General features: G+C 45.5%; 3 protein-coding genes and 1 long non-coding RNA gene across 5 annotated transcripts in view; all 4 read left to right on the top strand.

Annotated features, from left to right (window-relative positions):
• The window catches only part of LOC130125430 (rho-associated protein kinase 2-like), a 47,200-nt gene extending 39,950 nt beyond the window's left edge, over nucleotides 1-7,250 (top strand). Inside the window, exons 29-32 of the mRNA XM_056295009.1 lie at nucleotides 1,055-1,133; nucleotides 1,269-1,536; nucleotides 2,482-2,761; nucleotides 6,583-7,250. Of these exons, the coding sequence (XP_056150984.1) occupies nucleotides 1,055-1,133; nucleotides 1,269-1,536; nucleotides 2,482-2,761; nucleotides 6,583-6,586 (631 nt within the window). The 3' untranslated portion in view covers nucleotides 6,587-7,250. The remainder of the gene's footprint in view (nucleotides 1-1,054; nucleotides 1,134-1,268; nucleotides 1,537-2,481; nucleotides 2,762-6,582) is intronic.
• A 10,478-nt stretch (nucleotides 7,251-17,728) lies between these two features.
• On the top strand, nucleotides 17,729-19,161 carry LOC130125371 (uncharacterized). Its single transcript, XR_008811424.1, has 3 exons — nucleotides 17,729-17,843; nucleotides 18,184-18,310; nucleotides 18,688-19,161. It is a non-coding gene; the product is annotated as an uncharacterized LOC130125371 (long non-coding RNA).
• A 4,018-nt stretch (nucleotides 19,162-23,179) lies between these two features.
• On the top strand, nucleotides 23,180-24,562 carry si:dkey-90m5.4 (leucine-rich alpha-2-glycoprotein). 2 transcript variants are annotated; one of them, XM_056294927.1, is made up of 2 exons: nucleotides 23,180-23,275; nucleotides 23,483-24,562. In XM_056294927.1, the coding sequence occupies exon 2, from the start codon at nucleotides 23,485-23,487 to the stop codon at nucleotides 24,475-24,477; it is 993 nt and encodes a 330-aa protein (XP_056150902.1). In that variant the 5' UTR covers nucleotides 23,180-23,275; nucleotides 23,483-23,484; the 3' UTR covers nucleotides 24,478-24,562. The 2 variants fall into 2 exon arrangements, with proteins under 2 accessions (XP_056150902.1, XP_056150903.1); XM_056294928.1 differs by lacking the exon at nucleotides 23,180-23,275 and adding an exon at nucleotides 23,289-23,305.
• A 926-nt stretch (nucleotides 24,563-25,488) lies between these two features.
• Nucleotides 25,489-27,636, top strand: LOC130125429 (leucine-rich alpha-2-glycoprotein-like). Its single transcript, XM_056295008.1, has one exon. It carries the CDS (start codon nucleotides 25,495-25,497, stop codon nucleotides 26,512-26,514), a length of 1,020 nt encoding a protein of 339 aa, XP_056150983.1. The 5' UTR covers nucleotides 25,489-25,494; the 3' UTR covers nucleotides 26,515-27,636.
• The last annotated feature ends 273 nt before the right edge of the window (nucleotides 27,637-27,909 follow it).

The following is a 27,909-nucleotide window of genomic DNA, read 5'->3' as shown; positions in this document are numbered from 1 at the left end:
AGCAGCACCTGTCAGTCAGTCATTCATATTATATCGGATTTAAATAGGCCCGGATGCACTGGAAGCGAGTTTGACATGTGCCAAACCCACTTTCCAATCGCATCCATCGTTTTCAATGGCATTGGCAAGTACTGCCAGCGTCTTGATGCCCATCAAGCCACCTTGATGCCTGGACTCTCACACCGTTTCGATTCTGAGGCCTCAAAACAGAGGCAGACAGACTGGATCTGCTGTTATGTTACAACAGACCATTAAAAGTTAACGGGAAAGGTGAGGTGAATATCCCCATTTGGATAAAAAAACAAACCTGAAACCACCTCCCTTCTGGGGACATTTTATGGGTCCCCGTGAGGAAAAGGGTCTATTTACAGTTAGGACTTGGTTTTAGGGTTCAGGTTAGAATTACAATTAGGTTAAGGTTAGGGGTTAAGGTTAGACATGTGGTTATACATGATAATGATAATAATAATAATGTTTAATTACATATCTATATAGCCACCCCATGGACCCACCACTTGCGGGGATGAGCATTGGGGTGGGGTGCAGTGCAGGTCAGGCGGCAGGCAAAGGCGGGGACCGGGGCGTGCCGACTTCCGGCATCGCAGGAAGGCAGGAAAAACACTGGTTGTTCTGTCTGTTGTGTGTGTATTTCCCTTCTCCCAGAAGGCGAAAAAAGGGGTTTGTCACCAAGTTCGAACACGGGAGAGGGAGAGATATATGTACGCCAGGCACACATCTGCACTCCACCGAGTGCACCCCTCTAATGTGAAGCATATTGTCTCATAAGCATGCGTGGTGTAGTGCTGCTTTCCCACAGTGAAGAAAGCTCAGATCTCATCGCTGCTAGAGACCATTAAGTGTTTGGGCATCAGTGAAACCAAATACATAGCAGGACATGAAAAGAGTTTTCCTTTTGGAAGTGGTTTATGTTTTGTTGTCATTGTGTTGGATACACAATTGTTTTATTTGCTGATGTTGATTAAAGTCTTTCCATCGTTAAAGAAAGCATTACAGCCGTTGCTCTTAAACTCTGTCTCGTCTCTCTCGCCCACAGTAAGTTATTCCATGTCCGACCCGTCACTCACACAGATGTGTACCGTGCAGATGCCAGAGAAATACCCAGGATATTCCAGGTGACACCTCTTGAATTCTGGAAACGACCATAGAAATGTCCCCCTTTCAGCTTATTTATTTATTTATTTCACATTTGTTTTTAAAGGTTGGATGAAACCGTCCTTTTTCCCTCTTCTTCTTCGTTCTCTATCCAGGTATTGTACGCCAATGAAGGCGAGAGTAAACGTGACCACGAGTTTGTGGTGGATCCCCTTCCGTTCGGCGAACGCCCCTCCTACATCGGCCATAAGGGCCACGAGTTCATCCCCACCCTCTATCACTTCCCCTCCAGCTGCGAGGCCTGCACCCGGCCCCTGTGGAACGTCTTCAAGCCCCCGCCAGCGCTCGAGTGCCGCCGCTGCCACACCAAGTGCCACAAAGACCACCTGGACAGAAAAGAGGAGGTCATAGCACCGTGCAAGGGTGAGTGTCGCCAGATCAGTGGTCCACGTGCAGCTCTCCGGCGCTCGCCCACTTCCATCATTATGGGTACAGAAGTCTTTAAAAAAGGGTGGTACAGAGGTCAAAAACCTACATAGTACACCACCGTACGCCACTGTGAACAACAACACCGTTTTATTGGCAATCTGTCATCACACAAGGTTCCTTAGTCCCGTTATTTACATCAGGAAATGCGTAAAAATTTGCTTTATTTAAGTGAAATGTCCTCCTCAACCTAACTCTTGTATACACAACTACATATGGCATTGATTCTGGAGGCACAACACTGGTGTGTTAGAACGAGTTAGTTCAGCTCCCATTGGGGTGAGGGGCATCACAGACGGCTACAGTCAAAATCATTGGTAGGGGGTGTCCAGATGGTGTGGGGGTCTATTCCATTGCCTACTAACACGGGATCGCCAGTTCAAATCCCCGTGTTACCTCCAGCTTGGTCGGGAGTCCCTACAGACACAACTGGCTCTGTCTGCAGGTGGGAAGCTGGATGTGGGTATGTGTCCTGGTTGCTGCACTAGCGCCTCCTCTGGTCGGTCAGGGCACCTGTTCGGGGGGGGAGGGGGTACTTGGGGGAATAGCGTGATCCTCCCACGCGCTACGTCCCCCTGGCGACTCCATGTGTATCGGAGGAGGCATGTGGTAGTCTGCAGCCCTCCCCGGATCAACAGAGGGGGTGGAGCAGCGACCGGCAAGGGTCGGAAGAGTTGGGTAATTAGCCAAGTACAATTGGCGAGGAAAAAGGGGGGGGGGGGGGGGACACAAAAAAAAGTTTCTGAAAACACAAACCCAGATGACCTTTAAAGATCAAGTGGGAAATTCTTTCACCGGAAGGTGATGAGTCTCCCTTGTTCCCGCTCTCCCAGGAACCTCTGCTTTTTTCCAACCTGCTATTTCATCTCTCCTCATCCACAGTGAACTACGACATGTCCACCGCCAAAGAGCTCCTCCTCCTGGCCTGTTCCCAGGAAGAGCAGCAGCGCTGGGTCAGTCGGCTCATCAAGCGCATCCCCAGGAGACACCCGACCAGCAGCCCCCCATCAGGAGTACAGGGCCAAACCCCAGAGTCGACATTACGATCGTCTCCTCGCCTCTCCCCCCGCCAATCCCCCAGGAGCTCCCCGCACATGTCGCACCACCGCGGAGCCATCAAGATCCAGCCCAGCAGACAGCAACAGTCGACAGGGAAGCCCAGGTGAGGATGGGGACGGGGATGGGGGGGGGGGTGTCAAACTACTGTTTTGTCTCTCAAAACTATTTTCACATTTAGGTTGTTCAGCTTTCACCAGTCAGTATCATTAGTAGCCTTCTTTCCCCTAATCTTTTGTGTAACTGCATTAACTGTTCCTACCCCCACAGAGCATCTTATTCATAAACCCATGCTCACTATGGCTCATTCGCTGTCTCTGCTTCAGACTCCCAGTCCACTGCAGTAGAAACGGAGCCAAGCTGTGGCTTATATAACAAGATACCTTGCTTCAAGCAAGCCTATTAAACCGTCAGTACCAGTATGACACCGTATACGGGATTTCTGATTCTTCAGCCTACGGTGGGAACAGCTTATAGAGATCACGTTCATCCAGGCTGATAGGATCATCTAACTATCCGCGACTGACATGGACACTTAAAATATATAGTGCTGTCAAAATTAATGCTTTAATTTTGTGATTAATTTGACATATTTGACACATTATAAAATTTTACGTAATTAACACAGCTGCGTTTTGTTAACCTCCTGTGGCGGCTCTGCGAGGCTGTTTGACAGGCATATCGGGGTTGTGCGCGCTCCCTCCTGCTTGTCGACACATGGAGAGGAGTCTTTTTCCTCGACTCTGCTCCTCGCTGGACTGTTGGTGTGTAACCTGCGTCTCCGCTTCCTCACAACAGGAGGCGTTATTTGTTCCAAGCCCTCGTCTCCTCATAGAGGGTCAGATATTCTGCTATGCCGTGCCACTGGGCCGCATATGGGGTTATGTGATGCGCCATTATGAACATGTAACAAATGTCGTGAGTTCACGACACTTGAAATTCAACTGGCATTTTAACATGGAGCACTTTTTTTGTTGTTAATTATCATTTATATTATTGCATACAGTAAATTATTGCCTTGTAAGCTGATATCTAAATTTAATTATTTATTATTACTGTCAGAACTGCCAGTCTGCATGGGCTAGCAGTTAGCTTAGCATGCCCCGCTTCCGCATTCTGCCAGACCACCTTTGGCGCTCCCTCCTCGGGCACAGCTCTGGGCAGGGCCGCTGGCCCCATGCTCTGGGCAGGGCCAGGGTCCCTGGGCCCACCGGACGCGGCAGACCGGGCTCCCCCAGCTGATCCAACACCAGCTACCCCAGCCATTAAATGAAACAAACTCGATGATCAAAATAAAAACTTCACGCGATGACACAAAGTTAGATGTGGACAAAGACACTGCATGGTCAGCACAGAGAGGCTGCTGCAAACATGAGCTCTGGAAGCGGATATAACTCTATATATATATAAAAGAATATACCTTTCAAGCTGTCAGTTGTGATGGCCTTGCTGACTTTATTCGTCTGTAGTTCACAGGAGAGAATCTGTGTTCAAAGTTAAAAAGATGCTATTAAACAATAGTATTTGAATTTAAATATTAATATATCATATTATATATTATTTATTTATATTATAAATATATTAATCACAAATAGTGCGCTTAATTAGTTTTTTTATCTGTTAACAGCCCTAATATATGTATACTATATGTGTGTAATAAGATAGACAACTTCTCTTTTACCTTACTGAAAGGCAGCCCACTGTCGCTATTTTACTGTGATAAAATATCCACTTCATCAGAAGCTTTAAACAGCCATTTAAAATAGACCACAGGTTATGGTAGCATCACTTAGTGTTGTCTAAAGTAAATGTTTAACAACAGCTGGCCAAGGCCTTGCAGATGGAAGGTAAGCCTACGTCACTGTAAGCTGTCCAGTTATTTTGATGGCAAAATGTCGGGCAAGAGGTGGTGTCGATCATTATCATGGAAGAAGGCGAAAAAAATATTAAATATTTCAACATTACTTCCTGAATTATCTTAATTTTCAATTTTTTTCTTTTTTTATTATTAATTTTGCATGTATAAAAGGCCCAAAAGGATCACTTTAAGCAGACCCTCTGATTCCAGTAACCGGGTTATTTAAGCAGCATTAGTATAGTGATGACTGTCTGGGGACTTACCATCAGTACAAGCAGTCAGTCATGTTAACCAGGATCACCAAGTGATTCACGCTGTACCGTTATCATGAACTATGAGCTCTGACTTCCTGGCCAGAGACGTAACAGCCGCTGTATCGATGTGCTACCGTTTCCTGGTATTGTCACGTCGGTGTCAGCAACAGTCTACTGAAAGAAGCAAAGCCAACAGTCTCTGAAGGGAACGACTAACAGTTTCATCCTTCTCTGCACATGTTGCACTGTATTATTGATTGCGTAGGAGACAGTCGATATTTTCAGCATGCACTCTCAAAGCTCCGCCACAACCTAACTGGCTCTCATCCCCTCAGCGCTGGCCCCATGCTCCGTATCATCCTCCACTGACCCCTGACCTCTCCACCTGTGAAACTCACCATTCTTTTGTTTCTCCCCATTCTAATGTGCTGGGGAACTGTAAGTAATACTCGTGGATGTGTCTGTGCCTGTCTGTCCGCTGCACCGCTGTGCTATGTTCTGCATACTAAGGCTTCTCCTCTCATGTATAATCAAATCATGACTATACTACTGTGTGCTGCCCCCTGGTGACCTGATTTGTACAAATAACTTATGTAGCACTGAAGGTTGACCCCCTTGGTTGGTCCCCATGCTGTTTCAGATTGCTTGACTTTGGCCTGAAAGACTGGAGTTGGTCATTGGATGATGTCGATGATGATGATGATGATGATATACTCTTCTGAAGAAGTTAAAAGGGGGTGGTTACAGAGGGTAAATGAACAACTGCATTCTGGGAAATGCGTGATGTCGCAGTTCGTAGGATGCCAGGTTTTTGGCCGGATGCATGCCTTGTGTGATTTAAGAATTGCAGTTTGAGCGCAATTGTTAACAGTTGGTTGGTTGCTTTTGTAAACACCAGAGCATCTAGGGTTGGTTTGTTTGTTTTTCCAGCAGTCTTGTTTTACGAGGCATGCTTTTGATTGTGCACCGACATGTGCTGTTTGCAAAAGTGGAGGCACCCCTGTTCTAACTGTATGTTACAGTTTATTGTTGTGGAAACAGGACAAACGCAAACAATGAATGTAAGTAAACTGTGATTATGCATTGGAATTTGCAGGAAGGGGCATCTGGGTAGTGTAGCGGTCTATTCCACTGCCTACCAAAACAGGGATCGCCAGTTCAAATCCCTGTGTTACCTCCGGCTTGGCCGGGCGTCCCTACAGACACAATTGGCCATGTCTGCTGGTGGGAAGCCGGATGTGGGTGTGTGTCCTGGTCGCTGCACTAGCGCCTCTTCTGGTCGGTCGGGGTGCCTGTTCAGGCGGGAAGGGGAACTGGGGTAAATGGCGTGATCCTCCGACGCGCTACATCCCCCTGGTGAAACTCCTCACTGTCAGGTGAAAAGAAGCGGCTGGCGACTCCACATGTATCGGAGGAGACATATGGTAGTCTGCAGCCCTCCCCCGGATCGGCAGAGGGGGTGGAGCAGCGACTGGGATGGCTTGGAAGAGAGGGGTAATTGGACAGGTACAATTTGGGAGCAAAAGGGGGGGGGGGTTGCAGTAAGGTTTCATGTATAACATTGCACCATGCAGAGATCAGTTCAGCTTCTGTCCACTTAATAATCTTTTGATATGATTTCGTAAATCCATAAATCATTGTAGCATACTATTTGATGATTGGGGGTCCTAAACTTTTGCAGATAACCCATAGCTGCTAGGAAGCTTCGTGTGGCTTTGGTGTGGACCTGCATTTGACCTCTCGCCACATTATGACGATGTCGTTTGTTGCATCCTGATGTCACGCACCACTTTGATTCTTTCTCTCTTCTCACAGTTAACCCTGGCCACCCGAAACGTGTTTTTCCCCCCATGTGGAATATTCAACCACGGTCTGGACAAAAGCCCCTGTGTCCGTGGTTTGTTCACAGAGAGACTGCAAAATACATTTAAGAAAAGATGGACAGCGACTCTCACAGTAACTGGATTTCATACTTGGAAGTGGGAATCTCCTCGTCTCGCCTGCCTTAGTACACGTTGGACATTTGAGACTCCCGCCACCTGTGAGGAAAAAGCAACAAACCCGAGCGCCACAACTGGCGAAGAAAAACGCTTTATTTTATAATCATCCTAACACAGACGTTGATATTTTACCAGTATTTTCTTAAATCTTTACTGAGATCTGCAAAGTGTTTGCCGTGTGTATGAACATCTGTATATATATATATATGAGGGACAGGACTGGTGAAGTATCACAAAATGGGGGGCTGTCTCTCAGTTTATGATAGTTATATTTTTATGAATATAATGTGTAACTCTGCATTTGTTAAATATTATAACTTGTATAAGGATGAAAAGATGGTTTTAAGGAATGGGAGGGTATGACGTCATGCAACGTAGAGTTTAAGTGTTGGATCTGTGTCAGGAAACTAAAGGTAAAAGTAACAATGTATCATGCCGTTCTTGATGAGATCAAATAAACTGTGCAAACCTAACATGAAATAATTAATCCATTCATATTTAAGATGCAAATGTCCAATTTTATGAATTTACTGCCATGAACCTATTTTTAATTGATACGGCACGATGCACGCAGAAAGAAAATCTTACTGCACAGTTAGCCTTGATATTCACGATTCAAGATTAGCGTTTGTCCCACCAAGTGGAACATTTGGCTTGGGCTTTCACCCAGGCTGCAGCCGTAGAAGGCAAACATTCCACATATAAAAACGTACATGTCAATACAAAGCAAAAAGTTGCACAAATCCCCCTCCAAAAAAAAGTATCTTGGCCTCTTCCTTATCTGCTGCTATCTAAAAGTTTTGTTGGCACAGGGGTAAATGAATTTTTTACATCTATTCAATCTGCAGCAAGGGCCTCTGAACCTCCTCCCAGAGGGCAGTAGCTGATGCTCAGCATGTAGAACATGAGAGGTTCAGTAACTCTCCTACTGGCTTGCCTTAGTAGCCTGTTCATAACCAGGCTGTGAGGACGGATGTTGTCTTACGACTATGATCTTGCATGCAGTCTGCATCAGTCAGACCAGCTTGGAGTTGAGTTGCAGGGAGAGGTTACCTAACCAAGCTGTAGTGGCATATCTGATCAGGGACTGCCTGGTAAAAGACCCAACATGAATTTTTGATCAACAACATGAACTCTTGAGTCGACGCAGGAAGTGCAGTCGTACTCTGCCACAGAGACTGCCCACGTGGGCGTTCCGGCTTAATGAGTTGTCACATTGTCAATTTTTATATTCCACTTTCTGGTTCCGTGCGGTGTTTGGGGAGTCCCGTACAAAAGTTCACCTCCGACAGGAAAGAAAATGAACCTGACAGAACTGGCATCTGTTATTTCAATTTTCCTCCTCAGCATATTCAGCAGAGGTCAATATCTACAAAGCCGAATACTCTGAAGCCAATCAACGTTTGTCTATTGTGGGGTTTTGTTTTTTTCTTTCAATAATGACTAACGAAACCACATATAATTTGCAACGTAACGACACTTTTCAAATTAAACATCAGTTTTATACGTAGAGGAGTTTGGACCTGCTCGAGGAAGACGTTTGGGGCTTTTGCCAGGGATGCAGCAGCTGTTGCGTATTCATGCATCCCTTTATTTCAGTTTCTCAGGGAAATTTAGCAGGGCACTTCATCGCTATGCCATGGCATTTATTTATTTATTTATTTACCACTATTTTCACTGTCACACATTTACGTTCACTCTCTTATCAGTTAAACCTGGGAGCGAAGGCCCACCCAGATTCTCCCCAAAATGACTCAAACCAGCAACCTTCCTTATTAATACAAGCCCACTTTATTAGGTCGATTTAAAATCAGTCCTGTATTTTGCCAATGTTCTGTCATAGGAAATCGTATGTGCAGCGATGCGAGAACACAAAACCATAGCGGAACTGAAAACAACGACAGGCTGCGATTGGTCGGTTCACGAAAAGTGACATTGACAAACGCTTGTTTCAACAAAAGGCACCCACCCATTCATTCAGCCATTATCTGAATGGCTTATCCTGCTCTCATTAGGGTCACAGGGATGCTGGAGCCTATCCCAGCGGTCATTTGGCTGCAGGCGGGGGCGACACCCTGGACAGGCCACCAGGCCATTACACAGGGCCGATACACACACACACACTCATACCTAGGGACAATTTAGTACAGCCGAGTCACCTGACCTACAGTGGCGCTTGAAAGTTTGTGAACCCTTTAGAATTTTCTATATTTCTGCATAAATATGAGCTAAAATGTCATCACACAAGTCCTAAAGTAGATAAAGAGAACCCAGTTAAACAAATGAGATTCACAGATATGTAATATTGGATATTTTTTCCTCAATAAAAAAATGACCAAGTATAATATTTTTGTCTCATTTGTTTAATTGGGTTCCCTTTATCTACTTTCAGGACTTGTGTGAAAATCTGATGATGTTTTAGGTCACATTTATGCAGAAATATAGAAAATTCTAAAGAGTTCACAAACTTTCAAGCACCACTGTACATGTCTTTGGGCTGTGGGAGGAAACCGGAGCCCCCCGGAGGAAACCCACGCAGACACGGGGAGAACATGTAAACTCCACACAGACGACGACCCGGGACAACCCTCAACGTTGGACTACCCGGTCGGGGCTCGAACCCAGGACCTTCTTGCTGTGAGGTAACCATGCTAACCACTGCACCGCCCCAAAAGGCACCCAATATAGCTAAATAGCCAGCTAGCCAAACCCAAACTGCTTATCTTATCCATATTGTCTTCTGTCTTACCGCTTTAGCTGCAAAACCTTGACTAACAGTTGAACTGGTACCGTTGGGCTCAATGGGCTGCTCTCTCTCTCTCTCTGCTCTCTGTTACCAGTGCCTTCAGGCTCACGAGGCTGAGATGATTGACGGGAAACGGCGCCAAATGAATAATTTGTTATTTTAAAACATTTAGCCGCATCAGCCTCAAAGGACTTCAACCTCTTCTCTCTCCGCTTCTCAGCACCACCTTTACGTTTGTTCTCTTTTTGTTCGTCCATCTTGCTACTCTTCACTGTTTATCCAAATGTCGCCACTTAACAGAGACGGGAAAGGGGCGGGGCCCAGGAAACGTTAGAATGGACCGGACCAAAAGTAATTGGCTGGGAGAGAGAGGCTGACAGATTGAATACCCAACCGCAGTGGGCCGGTGGCCCACTCACCTGGGCAGTCAGACACACAAGTGGGGGCTTGGGTGTTTTATATTTTGCGTTGCATTGACCCCATTTGTCAAGCGGACTCCCGGTGCTCCAGATGGCCAGTCCGCCATTGCCGGAGAGTACGCATATTATGTAACTTATTATTTATTTGACTAATAATTAACATACACTTGTGTGTTTTGTGTTTACAAGGCCTATGTGCAGACATGAATAATGTTGTGTATGTGCGCTGTCACCGATTAGGTTTTCATCTGTTAAGGTGCTCCGACTCCGGATTTTGTCAAGTAGGCTAGTTGGTCTATCACTATCTTGGCCTTGCTAGTATGACCCCTCTTCTGCAGCACGGCGGCCTCCTAGTTGTCATCTCATTTAGGCGTCAGCTGTGCAGTGCATTTCGCTGTTGGTGGTCATTTTAAAGCTGCACCCTTTCATTTCTAACATCCGCTACTGACATGACGTTACGTTACGTCTGATTGTGATGGGCAGGCCGGGGCCGCTTTGACCATCTTGCACTGGGGCCTGGCACTGACTCGTTACGCCTGTGCAACAAAGTTACCATCATGTATCACTTCTGTTGTAAATGTCCTTGCTGAAAAATAAATATTTCACTCCAAAGAAGATATTCACCATTTCTAACACATTTTCTTACAGAACTGACTGGCATAAGTTTTAAACCGCCGCTCCAGAATTTCAGCAGTTTTCTACTACTTGGTTATCAAACATCTAATGCTTTGAATAATGTAATAATTTTCAGTTACAAAGCTAAATGGCAAAATAAATATCTGCTGGAGAGAATATGCATAGTTTTGCAATGAAAGCTATGATAAAATCTCTATATTGCCCAACTAAATTGGATTACTCATGCAGACAGGGGTGGGTGTTAATGTGCTATGAGAGGACGCTAATCCAGAGGTGGATGGCGAAGCTTCCACAGACACAACAGCAGGACGAATTGCATTTCTTCAACTGTTGAGCTGTACTGTAGACGTGCACACTATTCACACACCTAAAGGGATTGTTTGAATCCCTTTTAGGCATCACTTTAGCACTACTTCACAGATTTATGTAAGTGTATTATTTACTGTATGTCTGCAGCTCATGGGTTTTCAAGTGCAAGATGCCACCCCCCCCCACCCCCCATCTCGCTAGAGGTTGGGGACGCACCCTGCGACCTCATTCATCAAATGGCAACTATATCAACTATATAAGAACACTCTAACATTTATATTGACATCATAAATTTATATCAGCAGCAATTCTGCGATTTTGAATTAATAAAATCCAATCTGCTGATCTCCATTATTCATGGTCTACTCCATTATCGCTGTTTGTGTCACGACTGTGGGATCCACAACTCGGGGACATCACTAAATGTCAACCTTCACCCATTATTCATGTCCAGTCACGAATCACTATGCATTATTGTCACCTGGTACACCTCTATTCATTAGAGTTAATTTGGCACACCTATTTTCCCTGTTATATAAACCCCTCACCTGTCAGTCCCTTGCTCAGTTTTCACAGTCATTTTTCCACAAATTCTATGTCCTTCGTGATTGCACTTACTCCACCCTTCGAGGTTGATGGCTTCCTTGCCTTGCAAGTGTTTTTCCTTTGTAGATTGAGTCATGTCTTAAAGACCTTCTCCCCTTTATCTGTACAATTTTCAAAGTTTAGATATTCTTAGTTATTTTGTATGCTACCTTTTGTTTGTTCCTGATTTTGTTTCTCTAGTCAAGTAGACTCAATTATTAAAACCTGGTTTCTGTCTGATGTTTTCTGCACTTGGGTCCAACCCCATACAGACCCTGAAAGAAAATTGAGCCAGTAATGAACTCAGCAGAAAGACAGCAGATCCTGTCGACCTTCTCTAGCCACGACAGGACCTGTGGGCCATCAGGAATTCACTGCAGGAGATATCAATTGCTTTCCAGCAGCTGGCAACATCTCGGCAACAGACAGCCTAATCTGCCGCCAGGACCCACGCGCCGATGGACACTTAACCTGATCCCCCACCTCTGTGTGAGCCTCACATTTCTTCTACGGAGTGCTATGATGGTTGACCTGAGGGGTGTGGAGATTTCCTGTCCCAGTGCTCCCTCATCTTCAGGTTCCAGCTCCTCTCCCTTCCCATAGATGAGCTCAGTCACATACCTAATTATGCATCCAATGAGCTGGGTGCTCACATGAGCTACCTCGGAATGGAACCAACAGACACCAGCCTGTCACAGCACAAATGCCTTTATGCAGGAGCTCTGCAAGGTGTTCAACATGTCAAGGACTGGGTAAGACTATGACGCAGGGGCACAACTATCCTCCCACCGGCAGGGAGACTGCGCGGTGGCAGAATATGTCACCTGATTCCATACTCTGGCAAGTGCAACCAGATGGCAGGAAACTCCTCTGCACGTTCACTTCTTTCAGGGCCTGTCAGTGTGCATGCAGGATGAGCTCACCACCAGAGACCTACCAGACAACCTGGATGCCCTCGTCAACATGCCCATAAGGGTGGAAACAACATCTGGGAATGTGCATGGGAGTGGAGACTGTTTCAGCCACTGCCTAGTCCATCCATACACTTGCGTGGTCAAAGTAGCCCTGAAGGTGGCCATAGAGCCCATAGGCTATATCCCCCCTGAGGGAGGAGCCAATGCAACTTGGAGGATCATGCCTATCCCAAGCAGAGGGACGCTGCCTCGATTGTAGGGAACCTGGTCACCATCTCTCTCTGTCCGAAGCTATCAAGAAACGAACAGCCTTGTTGGTGATCGGGAGGACTCTAGCAAGCCAGGGCGCACCTCCCAACCTGGCCAGACACAGGAAATTCATCCCCAGTCATTCGGTGGTCAGACCACCTCCACCAATTTTTAGATGTCAACCTGGCCCATCAGTGGGGGGTTCCACTTTTGACATTAGAGTCCCCTATCTCCGTCACTGCCCTGGATGGTAGACCTCTCAAGCTGGGCCATATTACGCAGTGCACCATCCCATTCAGCTCCAGGTAGCACAGAACCACACAGAAATCATACAACTGTACTTAGTTAAATGTCTCGACTCCTCCCTTGTTGTTGGTCATCCTTGGCTAGTTACCTTCAACTCGCTAATGGATTGGCAGTCTGGCAAAATACCTCACTGGGGCACTACCTGCAATACTCAACCACTCCATCACCCCCTGTCCAGTCCTCCGTTGCAGCATCCAGTCCTCAATCCCAGAATGCCCTTACGGAGGCCAAACCTGACCTCCACCTGGTTCCTCCGGTTTACTGGGATATAGTGGAGTTTTTTTGCAAACAGTGGGCCATCGAATTGACTCCTCACAGACCTTAAGATTATACCATTGACCTCCTCCCAGGCTCCACCCCTCTGCAGGACAGACTCTTTTCCCTCTTGTGACCTGAAACCCTCGCCATAACCGCCTATATCGAGGAAGCCCTCACTACTAACCACATGAGACCCTCTACTTCACCCGCTGGAGCCGAGTTCTTTTTTATCAGGGAAGAGGATGGGGCAACACCCTTGCATCAACTATAAGGGGTTGAACCAAATCATGATCAAGAATTGTTACCCCTTACCTCTTATGACCACGGTCTTCGAGTTACTACAAGGCACCATTGTGATTTCTAAGTTGGACCTGCATGACACCTGTCACCTCGTTCATATCCGGCAGGGTGGAAGACCACCTTAAAAACCCACCATGGACACTACACATAGCTGGTCATGGACCTCAGGCTCACTAATGTACCTGCGGTTTTCCAGGCCTTTATTAACAACATCCTGAGAGACATGTTGAACACTTTTGTTTTTGTTTACCTGGACGACATTTTAATTTTCTACAAGACTCTGCCCGAGCATGAACAACACGTCCGCCAGGTTCTCCAATGCCTGCTTAACTCCACATATTTGTGAAGGCAGAAAAATGCCAATTCCACATGGACATCATCTCCTTCCTGGGGTTTATCGTGTCCATGGGGGATTTGAGGATGAAGTGAAGTGAAGTGAAGTGAAGTACTGGACTGGCCTCAACACACCTTGGCTAAATAGGTGGAACGTTTTTAGGGTTCGCCAATTTCTATAGGTGCTTTATTATGAAGTTTAGTGCTTGAACTGCTCCCCTGACCACTTTCACCCAAAGGGGGTTGACTGTTGTTCTCCTGGCCACCGGAGGTAGAGAATCCCTCCTGATCCCTCTCTACCCTTTGTGGTCGAGCTGGACTGACTGTGCCGTTGGGGCCATGCTGTCACTGTGCACTTCCTCCAACCAAAAGACACAACCTTGTGCATTCTTTTCCTGATGCCTAACCCCAGCTGAACAGAATTATGATGTGGGGAACAGGGAACTGCTGGCCATTAAATTGGCCCTGGAAGGAGCCATTCATCCTTTCATTGCGTGGATGGATTACAAAAATCTGGCCAACATCGGTACAGCCAAGTGCCTCAACTCCCACCAGGCCAGATAGGTGCCCTTTTTCACGTGCTGCGAGTTCACCATCTACCATCCTGGAGCCAAGAATCTTAAGCTGGTCACACTCTCCCGGCAGTTCGACCCCATCAATGTGGAATGAGCATCCAAGCCAATCATTCCTAGTTATCTGATCATGTCTCCAGTGACATTGGGCATTGAGGAGGCAGCAAGAGCAGCTCTACCTTGTGAGCACAATCCTAGAGGTGGACCCCCAATCGCCTCTATGTGCCGAAGACCATACCTCCCCGACTTTTTCACTGGGCTCATGCCTTGGACCTCACAAGCCACCCCGGGGCCAACAGAACTCTGGAGTTTCTGAGGAGGAGATTCTGGTGGCCCATGGCAGAAACGGACACATGGTCCTTCTTTACTACTTGCACAGACTGACCCTGGAGCACCCCTCACCCCCATCAAACTCTGGCTGGCCCACTTCACCCTCTGTCCATTCCCAAATGTCCCTGGTCCTACATCGCCCTAGAATTTGTGTCTGGCCTCCTGCCAAAGTCCGTTTCCAAAGCTGCCCATTTCATTCTTCTTTCCAAACTTCCCTCAGCTCAGGAGATGGCCAAATTAGTGGCCCAACATGTCTGCCAAAGGACATCATGTCAGACCAGGGTCCTCAGTTTGCCTCCAAGTCCTGGAGTGCTTTCACCTCTCTCCTTGGTGCCTCTGTTAGTCTGTCCTCTGGCTTTCATCCCCAGTCAAATGGACAGACAGAGCGCATCAAGCAGGGTCTGGAGGGGATACTGAGGTGCTACGCCTCTTCTAATTCTGCGTCATGTAGTTGTTGCCTGGAGTGAGCTGAATAACACCCTTCTCTGCTCGTCCACCAGACTGTCCCCCTTCCAGTCCCAGTATGTCTACCAACCGCCCCTATTTCCCTTAGTAGGAGGGTGAGGTAGAGGTGCCCTCTGCACAGGCTCATGTGCAATGCTGTTAGCACACCTGGACTCTGGTGTACAGGACTCTCCAATGAGCCTCAGCCAGGCCAACCATAAACGCCATCCAGCACCTGTGTTCCGCCCGAGCCAGCGGGTATGGCTGTCCACCCTCAACCTCCCCCTCCAGCTGGGGTCCCGGAAACTGGCTCCCTGCTTCATCAGACCTTTCATGGTTGTATGCCAGATCAACTCAGTGACCCACCAGCTTCAACTGCCTACCTCCATGCAGGTCCACCCCACATTCCATGTCTGTCTGCTGAAACCCATCGTTTCCAGTCCCCTGGCCTCCTTCTCTTGACCTCCCCATCCACCCCGCCTCCTCGAGAGGGGCACCTGCCTACATGGTCCACTGCATCCTGTCCTGTTGTCAGTTGGGCCGAGGGCTCCAATTCCTGGTGGACTGGGAGAAGTACAATCCGAAGGAGAGGTCATGGGTTCCTCATCGCAACATCCTGAACCCGTCTCATCAGGGACTACCACAGACTTTACACCAACGCACCTGCTGGGTCGGCTGGAGCCACCCATCCAGGGGGAGGGGCTCTGTCATGACTATGGGCTCCACTACCCGGGGATAACACTAGATGTCAACCTTCACCCAGTCTTCATGGCAAGTCACGAATCATTATGTGCTATTGTCATCTAGCTGGTACACTTTCATTCATTAAACCAGAAAACCTGTTTTCCCTGTTATTTGCATCCCTCACTTCAGTCACTACTTGCTCAGTTTTCACTGCTCTTTTGCCACGATTACTACACCATTCGTGACTACACTTACTCCCCCCTTCAAAGTTAATAGCTTTCTTGCCTTGCAAGTATTTTTCTTTTGTAATTTGAGGAGCGTCTAAGACTTTTCCCCCTTTGTTTTGACCTTTTTCAATTTTTATTCTTAGTTGTTGTGTATACTACCTTTTGTTCATTCCTGACTTTTATCTCTCAAGTCAAGACTGAATTATTGTTTAAAGCCTGGTTTCCTTTTGATGTTTTCTGCACTTGGGTCCAACCCCAAACTGAGACCCTAACAGTCTGTACATGAAAATCCATCCCTATAGTGTCAGTAATTGCCATCCACCTACAGATCTGGATGAAAACCTAAATACTGAGATAAATATTACAGTTGAGGCATACTTTATGACAAAATAGGTGATTCAATAAGAAGAAATCCACTTCATTTTGTCATTGTACAGGTTGCAATCAAATTAGTCTCCTGCATTAAACCCATCCTTATTGTATAGGAGCAGCGGGCAGCTGCAGCGCCCGGGGAAAAGTCGTGGGTTGGATGTAATGACGGATGCTCTGATGTTAAATTTGAAATGAAGCCACCAGTTTTGACTCCAGTAACATTTTCCCCCCTTTTCTCCCCAATTGTATCCGGCCAATTACCCCACTCTTTCAAGCTTTCCCGATCTCTGCTCCCCCCCCCTCTGCCAATCCGGGGAGGGCTGCAGACTACCATATGCTTCCTCCGATACATGTGGAGTCGCCAGTCGCTTCTTTTCACCTGACAGTGAGGAGTTTTGCCAGCAGGACGTAGCGTGTGGGAGCCTCACGCTATTCCTCCCAGTTCCCCTTCCCCCCAAACAGGCGCCCCAACTGACCAGAGGAGGTGGTAGTTCAGCGACCAGGACATATACCCACATCCGGCTTCCCACCCGCAGACACGGCCACTTGTGTCTGTAGGGACTCCCGACCAAGCCGGGGGTAACACGGGGATTCGAACCGGAGATCCCTGTGTTGGTAGGCAACGCCATCCAGATGCCCCAGTAACAACATTTTCTTCATCAGTCACAATCCACCCAATTGCTAGGCTTTTACTTTAATCATTATCTATATCTATGTAATGCAGTTCAGGGTCGCTGGAGTCTATCCCAGTGGGCACTGGGCAGAGACATTCTGGACTGGAACCAGTTTATCACAAGGCCCAAACACCGTCACTCACACCTATGGGCAGTTTAGAGACTCCGGTTCACACACATTTCTCTCTGGACCGTGGGAGGAAACCCACGCAAACACAGGGAGAACAAATTCCACACAGATGGGCTGGAAGTGAACCCAGAGTCCTCTTGTTGTGAGGCGACAGTGCCTACCACTAAACCACCATGCTGCCAGTTTACTTTCAGTCAAAATGAAGAATGACTTCAACTTGACTTTCATCGATAAACAATGCTAAAGTATATTTATGGGCATAAAAATAAAAGACCCTACCTATTAAAGTCTACAGTACACAATACACTAGGCTTTATCTCAGTGTGCCTTTAGTTGAGAAAGTGAGTTAGCACGACGGTGTCTGCAACAGAAATAGACAAGGTCTCGATTTCATTTGAATCATTTTGATATTATTAGAATCCTGATATGGGGGTCATATTGCTCAGATAAGCACATCACTCTGAAATGAACAGCTGAGTGAATATGGGGACAGAGGAGGCCGCCATACCTTCGGAAAATCACAGCTGAATTATTTCACATATGTGAAGAGCGGCTACTGCGGAGGCCCTGGCAGGACGCAAAAACAAGGTATCTGGAAATAAAGGGCACAGGCACATGCCTCTGCACAACACACAATACACATTTATTACAACTGGGGGGGAAAAAACTTTTTGGTTTTGGAAACCCAAAAATTGTATTATTTTCTTTTTTTTTTACTACATGTAAGCTTCCTAGTAAATTCGAAGTATGACCCCCCCCCCCAATTAGAGAGGTGTGAGGGTTTTTTTCCCATGGATAGCACACTAGTGCATATGTAGTCCAACATACGAACAGCAGCAGCTAAGAGTTGGACGTGGGAGTTGGGTGTCTGTCGAAAACAAAGGCATGTTGTCTGTAATGGTTCTGCTATTTGACACCTATTTCCTAGACACTCGTCCCCTCTCCCACCGCTCCACCACCACCAGCCCATCAATCTGTTTCCATCTGACCTTTACTGAGGGGCGTGTCAGCGCTACACTGAACCCACATTGTGACTGCTGTCTTTCTGATACAAGGTATCCTGTCTGCCCTGTCTCCAGACTAGATTAGATCAGAATAAATGAGATTAAATTAGATTAGTCAAATCAGGTCAATTTTATTAGTGTAGCCCAATAGATTAGATTAGATTGGAATAAATGAGATCAGATTAGATTAGATTGGAATACATGAGATTAGACTAGATTAGATTAAATCAGATTATGTGACTAGGTAGCTCCAGATATTTCTATGAGAATAAAGGTGCTTGGGTGGAATTCAAGATTCACTGAGGGCAACTTTGTGTTCTTGTGTCGGTAGCATCTGAGTGGCGGACATTTTGCATAAATGTACTGTCTTAGAAAAACAAACAGCTACATTAAACATTTCTGAGGTGATGGGACATGCCTTTTCACAGGTTAGGATTGGCTGAATGATGTCCAATCCATACCTAGTGCTGCACGAGCAGATGGGAAGGAAGAAAACCATCCAGGATGGATGTGTCTACAGTACATTATACAGCATGTAAGGCACGCTGAGGCGAGGCCTGAGCTGGGCCTTGGTGTTTGGGGCGGCGAGGTTTCCCTGTCACCGTGCTAACTCGAACGGAAAGCACTTCAGACTCGGACTGTCACATCGACTTGGCTTTTTATTTTAAGATGGGAAGCAGTGCAGCCTCTCAAGCGAACTCAGCTTTTGGCAAACTAAGCTCAGGTTGGTTTGCGGAGTTGGCAAAAAACCCCCCCAAAAAAAACAGAAATCCTGCAAACTTTGAAAATCCGCCAAATTCTCCCCGTTGTCTTGCTTTCCAGTTACATTAACAAAGCACTGTCATGTGCATGTGTGGTGTGTCGTCTTATCTTGGTTGTGTAGCCAAGGAGAATTAAATTGAATAAGTTTATGCAACAAAAAAAAAAGGTTTCTTTATTCCAAGTGTAAAATGTGCGTGTGTGTGTGAGTTTTGTTTCAGAAGCCAGCATGCCAGCATCTTTCAACAGCATGTGGAGTGAGTGGGTTTGACTTAAATAAATTTTTAAGCGCCGCCTAAAGCAAACTGGCGCTCATCATACATAATGTAAGCTGGTGGTTCATGACGCTGCCCTCTTACTTGAAGTCGTAGTTCACACCACTGGCTATTTCCTACCATTGCTGGTTCTGCTGGGGTAAGATAAACTGCACTGTGGTTCTCCATCCTCTAATGCAAAGTATACACATGCAATAGTTGAACATGGCATCATAAGTGATCTACCCCTGCGCTGCAGCCCCTTAAATTACAGGCCATTCATTACACAGACATGTTACAAATGAGAGGCTCGTGTGTAAAATAGAGCTAATTGAATTATGATGAGTGGTAATTACTAAGAAAAAAAATGAGTAAGATGTTTGTTCCCTTGTTAATATAATCTACTATTAGATATAATCTACATCAAACACCGCATGGGATAAATTCACAAATCACACTGTACCAAACACAAGTAATTTGAATCCTTTGTGTCACGGGGATAAATAGTAATTATCTGTTAATTTGAATATCAGGTGCATATGCAATGTCATGCTGAGTAACACAACAATAGTAAAAACAGCACAACATTCAATATTCGCCTTACATTCAAATATAACAGCTAATTACTATTCATCCCTGTGACACAAAGGATTAAATACTTGTTTGGTACAGAGTGATTTATGAGTTATTCCACACAGCGTTTGAACTGTAGATCATATTTAACAGCACATTATAATGACGAGGAAGCAAGGCTTGAAAATGACAAACAAATACATTACAAACATGGAGCGACGGTGGCTCAGGAGGTACAGCGGGTTGTCTGGTAAGTGGAGGGTTGCCGGTTCGATTCCCACCTCCTCCTTGCCAAAATGTTGAGGTGTCCCTGAGCAAGACATCTGCCCCTGATGAGCTGGTTGTTACCTTGCATGGCTGATACTGCTGTGTGTGTGTGTGTTGCATTCATTGATTGTAAAGCGCTTTGAGTGGCTGCTGCAGCTAGAGAGGTGCTATATAAACGCAATGCATTCATACATAACATTTAACCATTTCAAGTAAAATGTAAAAGCACCTCAGTGTTCGGTCCCCTGCAAGTTCCCCTCAGATGGATCAAACCACTTTTCCAATGCCGATGAGCATCATGCCTCTGGAACAGATATAAGACAAGGCTTTGTCCATCGGAGAGCTCTTTCAAAGAAACAGTGCTAGTGTTACAGCCAATAGCGAGGCTTGGGTTTGAATTACGGGGGAGTTAAGAGGAGCTCGGCTCCCCTGAAAGCCCGGGGGAGCTATGAAACATCGCCCCTTTTGTGTCACATAGACTACAGATTGTTATTTTTCTGTACATGAAGGTTCCTGAGTGAATGATATCAGTAAAACTATTCTAGTGTTGTTTATTCGCTCATCCATGTCTCCACTACAATAAACATCATGCTGCGTCTGTTCCCGCTGCGGCCACCCAAGCGTGGGGGCGCACTCACGTCACCGTGTTACGTCACCACCTGAACTTCTTCCCTTAGCTCCTTCACCGAGCTGTATGAGAGGCCGTATAGGCCATATCCCATACTTTCACTCTCACATACTACTGAAAATCCTCTCACATACTACTGAAATGCAATAGTTGTATGTAAGAGCAATTTCAGTGGTATGCGAGAGGATTTCACATGTGTATATAAGAGCATTTTCAGTAGTGTATGTGAGAGGTAAAGTACGGAATATGGCCTATACGGCCTCTTATAGAGTTGGCTAGCTAACAAGTTCCCCTGTGGTCGCGTCTCATTTAAGGTAAGAATTGGGGAATTACTTGTTTGAACTGGGCGTTTGTGAGGACGGGCCCTACTCCTATTTCCTACTGACGACTTTTTTTCCTGTTTTAGTTATGATTGTTATGTGATTGTTAGTTATGATTGTTATGCAATTCTGTCCCCTAACTGCGATGCAACTGGTCTATTCTGTTGGTATCAGATTGACTTGCATAATGTAGGCTAGCTAGCCCGTAGGTAGTGTGTGGCATGCGTACTGTGCACCTGCATCATGTATGCTGTATCTTCTTTTGTGGTATTGATTGTCATTTTATTTAGGCCTGTGGTGTTTCAGTTTTATTTTTGCAAGGTATTGGACAAAGGTGTGATAGGTACTGTATTACGGTGTACTATATCATAGTGACGTTGCCTCCGGGATGTTGTAAGTCAAGTCAAGTCAATTTTATTTGTATAGCCAAATATCACAAATTACCTCAGTGGGCTTTACAGCAACACAACATCCTGTCCTTAGACCCTCTCATTGGATAAGGAACAACTTCCTAAAAAACCCCTTTAACAGGGAGAAAAAAAAATAGGAAGAAACCTCAGGGAGAGCAACAGAGGAGGGATCTCTCTCCCAAGACGCACAACGTGCAATAGATGCTGTGCTTACATAATTTACAGAATACAGCATTGAAAGAGGATAACACAATTAAATAGAATTATAAAAATGTATGAAGAATATGATGCGCAGGATGCCAGGCAGTGTCCAGACGCCACCGGAACAGCCCAGGACCCAAGCCACGTGACCAGCATCACTGTGTAATATAAATAAATAAATAAATAAATTACTATGCGGTAGGCATTGGCGTGTTTAGGGTGTGGTTGTTGTCTTGCTAGCCTGTTTTGTTTAAAAACAGTTGAGGCTGTGGGCCCATGTTGTCATGTGATGTAACCTAGATCTGGTCTGTTTAGAAGCGTAGCACAAACCATTGGCCGGTTCACTTTGTGGACTTTTGCTGTTGCTCGACCGATATAAAAAAACCACATTGCCACGGTGAGTTGTTTTTCTGCCTCTTCGTGTTACCTGCATGGCCAGGTTTTCTCTGCATGAAGTGAAATGTTATTGACAGTATTAACTGTGTGTAGCAACGACAGAATATTTTTCGCCTTGACCCTGCAATGGACCACGCACGTCCATGTATGCGCGTGCATGTGACATGCATAGTAGCGCCAGAAAACAGGGCTCCCCTGAAACCGAACCCCTGTGCTGAGAGCTGGGAAGAGATGCTTGGTAGATTCTGCTGTGCAACGAGACAAGTTTAATGCCAAAAAAAAAGAAAAGAAACAGAACTCTCTCTCCTGCTTTTTCTTTGTTCATATTGTCATAACACTTGTGCTGAATGTCAAATTATCAGAGGTTTTTTGATTGGTTTAAATCAGTCTAAATGAATCTAGCTTGCTTATCTTTGCTGGTCTTGTCTGTCTTTCATCCTAATTAGCTGTTTAAATCAGAAGTGACGTTGATTAGTTGTGCACTTCAGCAAAAGTGAAATTGTTTCGCATTTGGAAAGAGACGGGCGCTCACCGGGCTAGGTCCCTGAACTGAGTTGAAAGCATTCAAAGCAAGACCTTTCTGTTGGAAACGATGACAAAATACAGAAAGCATATTTTGTACAGCTCTCCTGTGGACACAAACAAACACAAGTCCACCAAACACAAATTCACTGAGTCACTTTGACAGTGATAGCAGCATTATGGCATGGAAATCACAAAATCAGGACACGTTATTGAATGCATTGTACCCTACAACCCTGTCCCAGACTGCCCCCCCCCAGATGTTGCAAAAATCCAAAGTGCAAAATAATGCAAACACAGAAATTATGTCAATTCAGTCAGTAACTAGCCATCAGATGTTGGTTAACTTCCAGACTCTATGCCTCCGACATTTGAAACAAGAGTGTATTCCTGTATGCATATTGGAACAAATCTTTTGTTGTTTTTTTTGGTACTGGAAACCAACAAACACTAGATGACCAGATCTGGGACTTTCCGTGCAGGTTAGTGTTACACAGTGTTTTGGACCTGTCTCACGAACAAATGACGATGCAATGACTCGTTCTTGTTTGCTCAGTAAGTACTGGTTAGAAGTGCAGGAATTTGCTGCCCAAATGGTAAAGCATTGTGCAACTGCAGACTGCTTTATCCAATATATAAGGAGCGGTTTGACTGACATTCAATTTATTTAAGCATCAAAAGAACAAGTAAGTTGTAGTTTGTTCAGGACTTTACTGGTTAGTGTTGTGCATGAGCTGGAAATGATGAATGAGCTACACTCTTCTTATTTATGGCCTACACTTTGCATTTGTCTTGTTCTGAAGGAAAATATTTTTACTTGGGACATCTATTAGTATGTTTTGAAGTCTTTTCTCCATAGCTAAAATTTCTTTGTCCTCCCTCTTGTCTTCTAGCAATGCGCACCGGTGTCGGCCTTGCTTTCCTGTGCTTGGCATGCTGTTTTCATGGCTCTCTGTCTTGTCCAGCTCTTTGCAAATGCTACCCAAGAAGAGCTGAGGTGGTCTGCAATGACGTTCCCCTGACAGAGTTCCCATCCCAGGGGCTCCCAAAGAACACCAGCCTGCTGACCATCCAATTCACCAACATCAGCTCCATCTCTGAGCACCACCTTAGTGCCATGCCTCTTCTAGAAGGACTACATCTATACAGTAACAACCTGGAGAGCCTTTCATCTCACCTGCTCAGGGGCGTTCCTCACCTGAAAACCTTGGATCTCACTGATAACAAACTGGCTCATCTGCCTCAGGATGTCTTCAGCCACGCCCCACTCCAAAGTCTGGTGCTCAAGAGCAACCTGATAGAAACGGTGGATGCAGACTGGTTTCCACCCAACAGCAGCCTGACCTGGCTAGATCTGTCAGGGAACCGCTTAACCAGCATCCCCTCAGCCCTGTTCCAGAGATTGCCTCATCTGGAGAACCTGGACTTGTCCTACAACCGCCTGGAGAAATTACCCCCGGATTCTCTGAAGCCACTGACCAGACTCGAGAGACTCAACTTGCGGAACAACAAGCTGAGCAGCCTCGATCCATCAGTATTTCAAGGTGCAAGTAACCTGACATTCCTTTTCCTCCCTGAGAACCGGCTTGAGAAGCTCTCGCCGACCCTCTTCCAGGGCCTCTCCAAACTCAGGTACCTGACCCTGGATGGAAACCAGCTGAGTCATGTCCCACCAGGTCTGCTGGACCCATTGCTTTCCCTGGATGAGGAGGGACTGGACCTCACCGTTAACCCCTGGCTGTGCGATGGGAAGGTGGAGTACTTCTGGAGATGGCTTGTGAAGAACAAACAGAAGGCCTTTGCAGAAGTGAACATTATATGTGCTCAACCTCTGTCTCTAGCGGGGCGCTCCATCAGCTCACTGATGGAGAATGAACTAAATGTCTGAGCCTTAATTTGTCTTGAGTTAGTCTTTCTTGTCATTCTTAAAGTGTCAAGCCTCAACACTGTCACACATCCAATGCAGGTAAGTTTAAGGATTAAAAAATCAAAGTGTTTTGAGGATTCTGTGTCTCTCTCACTGTAAAAGAATAAAATATAATGTCCGCTGGCTGTAAGTAATGTTAAAAGACAATGTTCAAAATGATATGGAAGTGGCTACTCTGCAAAGCTGAAGAAATAAACTTGACTTTCTCAGTGCATGTTCTGATTTAATTTTTCTTTTTTTTTTTTTTTTTACAAATAATCTGCACACGTCATGAATATTTTTCCATGAAAAAACATACAGACAAATGTGCCTTGTAACATCGTGAATAAGGTCTTGCAGACCAGAGTGTAAACTGAATACAGACACATCACCAGATGCCAGCCTCCCAACTGTTATCCTCCTTAAGACCTATGTAGAAACTGAACTGCTGAAGAGCTGCAGCCATATTTTCTTTGGTACCATATATGTTCTCACATCAAATACTAACAAGATGATGGCCATATAGATCTGTATGAGGTACACATGCTGCACTTTAAACTCACTGATTAAAGAGCTGGTTTTGTTTGCTTGGCTTTGTTTATCTTTTGCAACATTTCCCCCACACACACACACACACACACACACACACACACACACACACACACACACATTACCGGGAATAACACACACACACAAACACACACACAGGAATGACGTTATATAAAAGAAGGAACGCCATTGCGAATCAAGAGAATGCTGCTGTGTCTTTCAGGTAAGTTATCACTCTTCATCCTATATCAAAACTACAATTTGCTAGAGAATAAACAACTTCGTCATGATATTTATGACAGTTAATATCAATTTAGCAGATATACAGATATTTTGCTTAAAATGCATCAGCTAATCCTTAATACTTAAAATGTTGTCCTCTTGACAAGCTATGCAACTTTATATTTCTCATGCTTGTATGTTTTTTCTCTTCTATGTAGTGTTTTAAAGATGATCCTTTGGCTTTTCCTGACTCTTATTGTATTGGCTGATTGTGAGAACAGGCGCACTAGCTCCTGTCCTGACCTGTGTGCCTGCTCCTTGTCAGTTTTGGGTATGGAGGTAGTTTGTAGCCAAAGTCTCCTTAAACATTTCCCCACCAATGGGTTACCACACAACACCACCCGTTTATCCATCCAGTCCACCAACCTCAGCATTATTACAACCAGTCATTTGAGGGTCGTCCCCCATTTAGATCATCTTCAGCTGTACCACACCAACCTAGAGAGCATTCCCTCAGACCTTCTCAGAGAGGTTCCTCGCCTGAACGCCTTGGATCTGACCGGTAACAAGCTGGTTCACCTGCCTCCGAATGTCTTCAGCTATGCCCCACTCGGAAGTCTGGTGCTCAAGAACAACTTGATAGAAACAGTGGACGCTGACTGGTTCCTTCCCAACAGCAGCCTGACCTGGCTGGATCTGTCCGGGAACCGTTTAACCACCGTCCCCTCAGCTCTGTTCCAGAAACTGCCTCACCTACAAAACCTGGACCTTAGTCATAATCGCCTACAAGAACTGCAACCAGACATGCTGAATCCTTTGCACCATCTGGAGACAGTGAACCTCGCCGCTAATGAATTAAGCACGCTGAAACCGGGAACCTTCACCAATAACCGTAGGTTGATCCAGCTGTTCCTGCAGGAGAACCGCATACGAGAGCTTCCCCCGGCCCTCCTTGGGAGCCTTCAATACCTTCAGCTTCTGTTGCTCAATCAAAACCAGTTGCAGAACTTGCCGTCCGGTCTGCTGGGTCAGCTCGGCCAACAGGAGCAGGGAGGCTCCCAGGTAAAGGTGATTTTAGCGGGTAACCCCTGGGTGTGTGATGCCAAGATGGAGTATCTCTGGAAGTGGCTTACGTTCTATCCTCAAAATGTCTTCTTTTTGGAGGAGGTGACATGCGCCAGACCCGCAGGTCTCGAAAAACGACAGGTGGCCTCTTTAACTGAGAACGAGCTAGGTCTCGCAAAATGACGTTCAAGATTAAGAAAGGCGGTAATATTCTCCAGTAAAATCTCCTATCAGGTAATAGGAATTAGTGATGAAGTAATCACCAGTGGTGTAGTTACATGACATTCGGAGTGTATCTTGCTCCTGTAATGTGACGCGCTTCCAAGTAAAACAGGATATCAGGGTGGGACAAAATGTTGGGAGGGACGTGATTTGATTGGGCGGTGCAAAACATTTGATGATATTATTGGTTGGAATGTTGCTTGCCTGCTCACTAAGACTTGGTGACACAACCACAAAACTTGGCTGTATTGTAGAGGAAGTCAAGGTGATCAGGTTTTGATGTAAAATAAGTAAAAAACAAACATTTGTTGTGATTATTTCTGGCATAAGTTGCTGAACAGGTGCATAATGTGGGGGGGAAATTAGCTAACAAGTTTAAGAAAGTCCTTTTCATTTCAAGTTGTCTTTAAATTGACAAAATCTAAGACTAAACTAGTATGGTTATAGTTTTGCTCTGTGTAAAGAATAAATCAGATATACCCTAAATGTCTCTACCTGCTGACTCAGCTTTCACATTCTACTGTATTTCTGTTATGTCTCTCATGTTTCAAGTGAGCAAACCACCAGGTCTGATTCATTGTATGGGTAAACTTCCTTCACTGATAAAACCGATTTTGATTCTAATTGATGATTTGTGTCCAGTTCTGTCATCATTACCAGCCATGTTGTTATCATCAGCGAGACCTCGGTCTCATGTTAAATGACCTTGTATCTCATTTTCTGCCCACTTTTGGTTCTCTCCCTTCTCTCGTGATTTCCCATTGACTTCGTTATTGCTTGGAGGCTGTCCATCCCACCGGGTGGCAGAAGATGCTCAGTACGTGTAGGGCAGGGAGCTGTATGTGCAGCCGGTTGTGAAATGCATTAACGCATGACCTTTGTTGTTACTAAGTCCGAGCAAATGCTGTGATTTATCAAAAGTGAAGCTTGATGCCAAAACCAGTGCGTTTCATTGATTTGGTGGCAAAAAGTGACCCTTACATTTCCAGACAACAAGCTGAGTCCACAATATTCCGTGTGAAAGACAAATGTGCTCGCAAAATACAAGCAGCTGTGGTTTATGAAAAATAAACTTGATGTCAAAACCAATGTATTTTCCCCCCTTTTTTTCCTGAAATGGCAAAAGGTAATGAATGGCAATTAGTGTTATTGCTATTATCATTGCTATTCTAAAAAGGAAAAAAAATGAAACTGGGAATCCAGGATAAAATCAGCAAACATTTTTTTTTGTTCTTTTTATGAGGAACACGGTCCAAAGGAGCCAAGCAGTACAATTAAACCAAGAAATGGAAAACAAATGTGCATTTCTTGTCAAGCATATGGACAAACCAGTGCCCCTCCTACCTAACATTAATA

The sequence above is a fragment of the Lampris incognitus genome, chromosome 15 (genome assembly GCF_029633865.1).
Source record: "Lampris incognitus isolate fLamInc1 chromosome 15, fLamInc1.hap2, whole genome shotgun sequence".
NCBI classification, from domain to species: Eukaryota; Metazoa; Chordata; class Actinopteri; order Lampriformes; family Lampridae; genus Lampris; species Lampris incognitus.
Note: the sequence above shows the minus strand (reverse complement) of the source record. Positions and strands in the feature narration are given on the sequence as shown.

Excerpts from the sequence above, each read along its gene's own strand:
- si:dkey-90m5.4 (XM_056294927.1), top strand. The coding sequence starts at position 23,485 with ATGCGCACCGGTGTCGGCCTTGCTTTCCTGTGCTTGGCATGCTGTTTT.
- LOC130125429 (XM_056295008.1), top strand. The coding sequence starts at position 25,495 with ATGATCCTTTGGCTTTTCCTGACTCTTATTGTATTGGCTGATTGTGAG.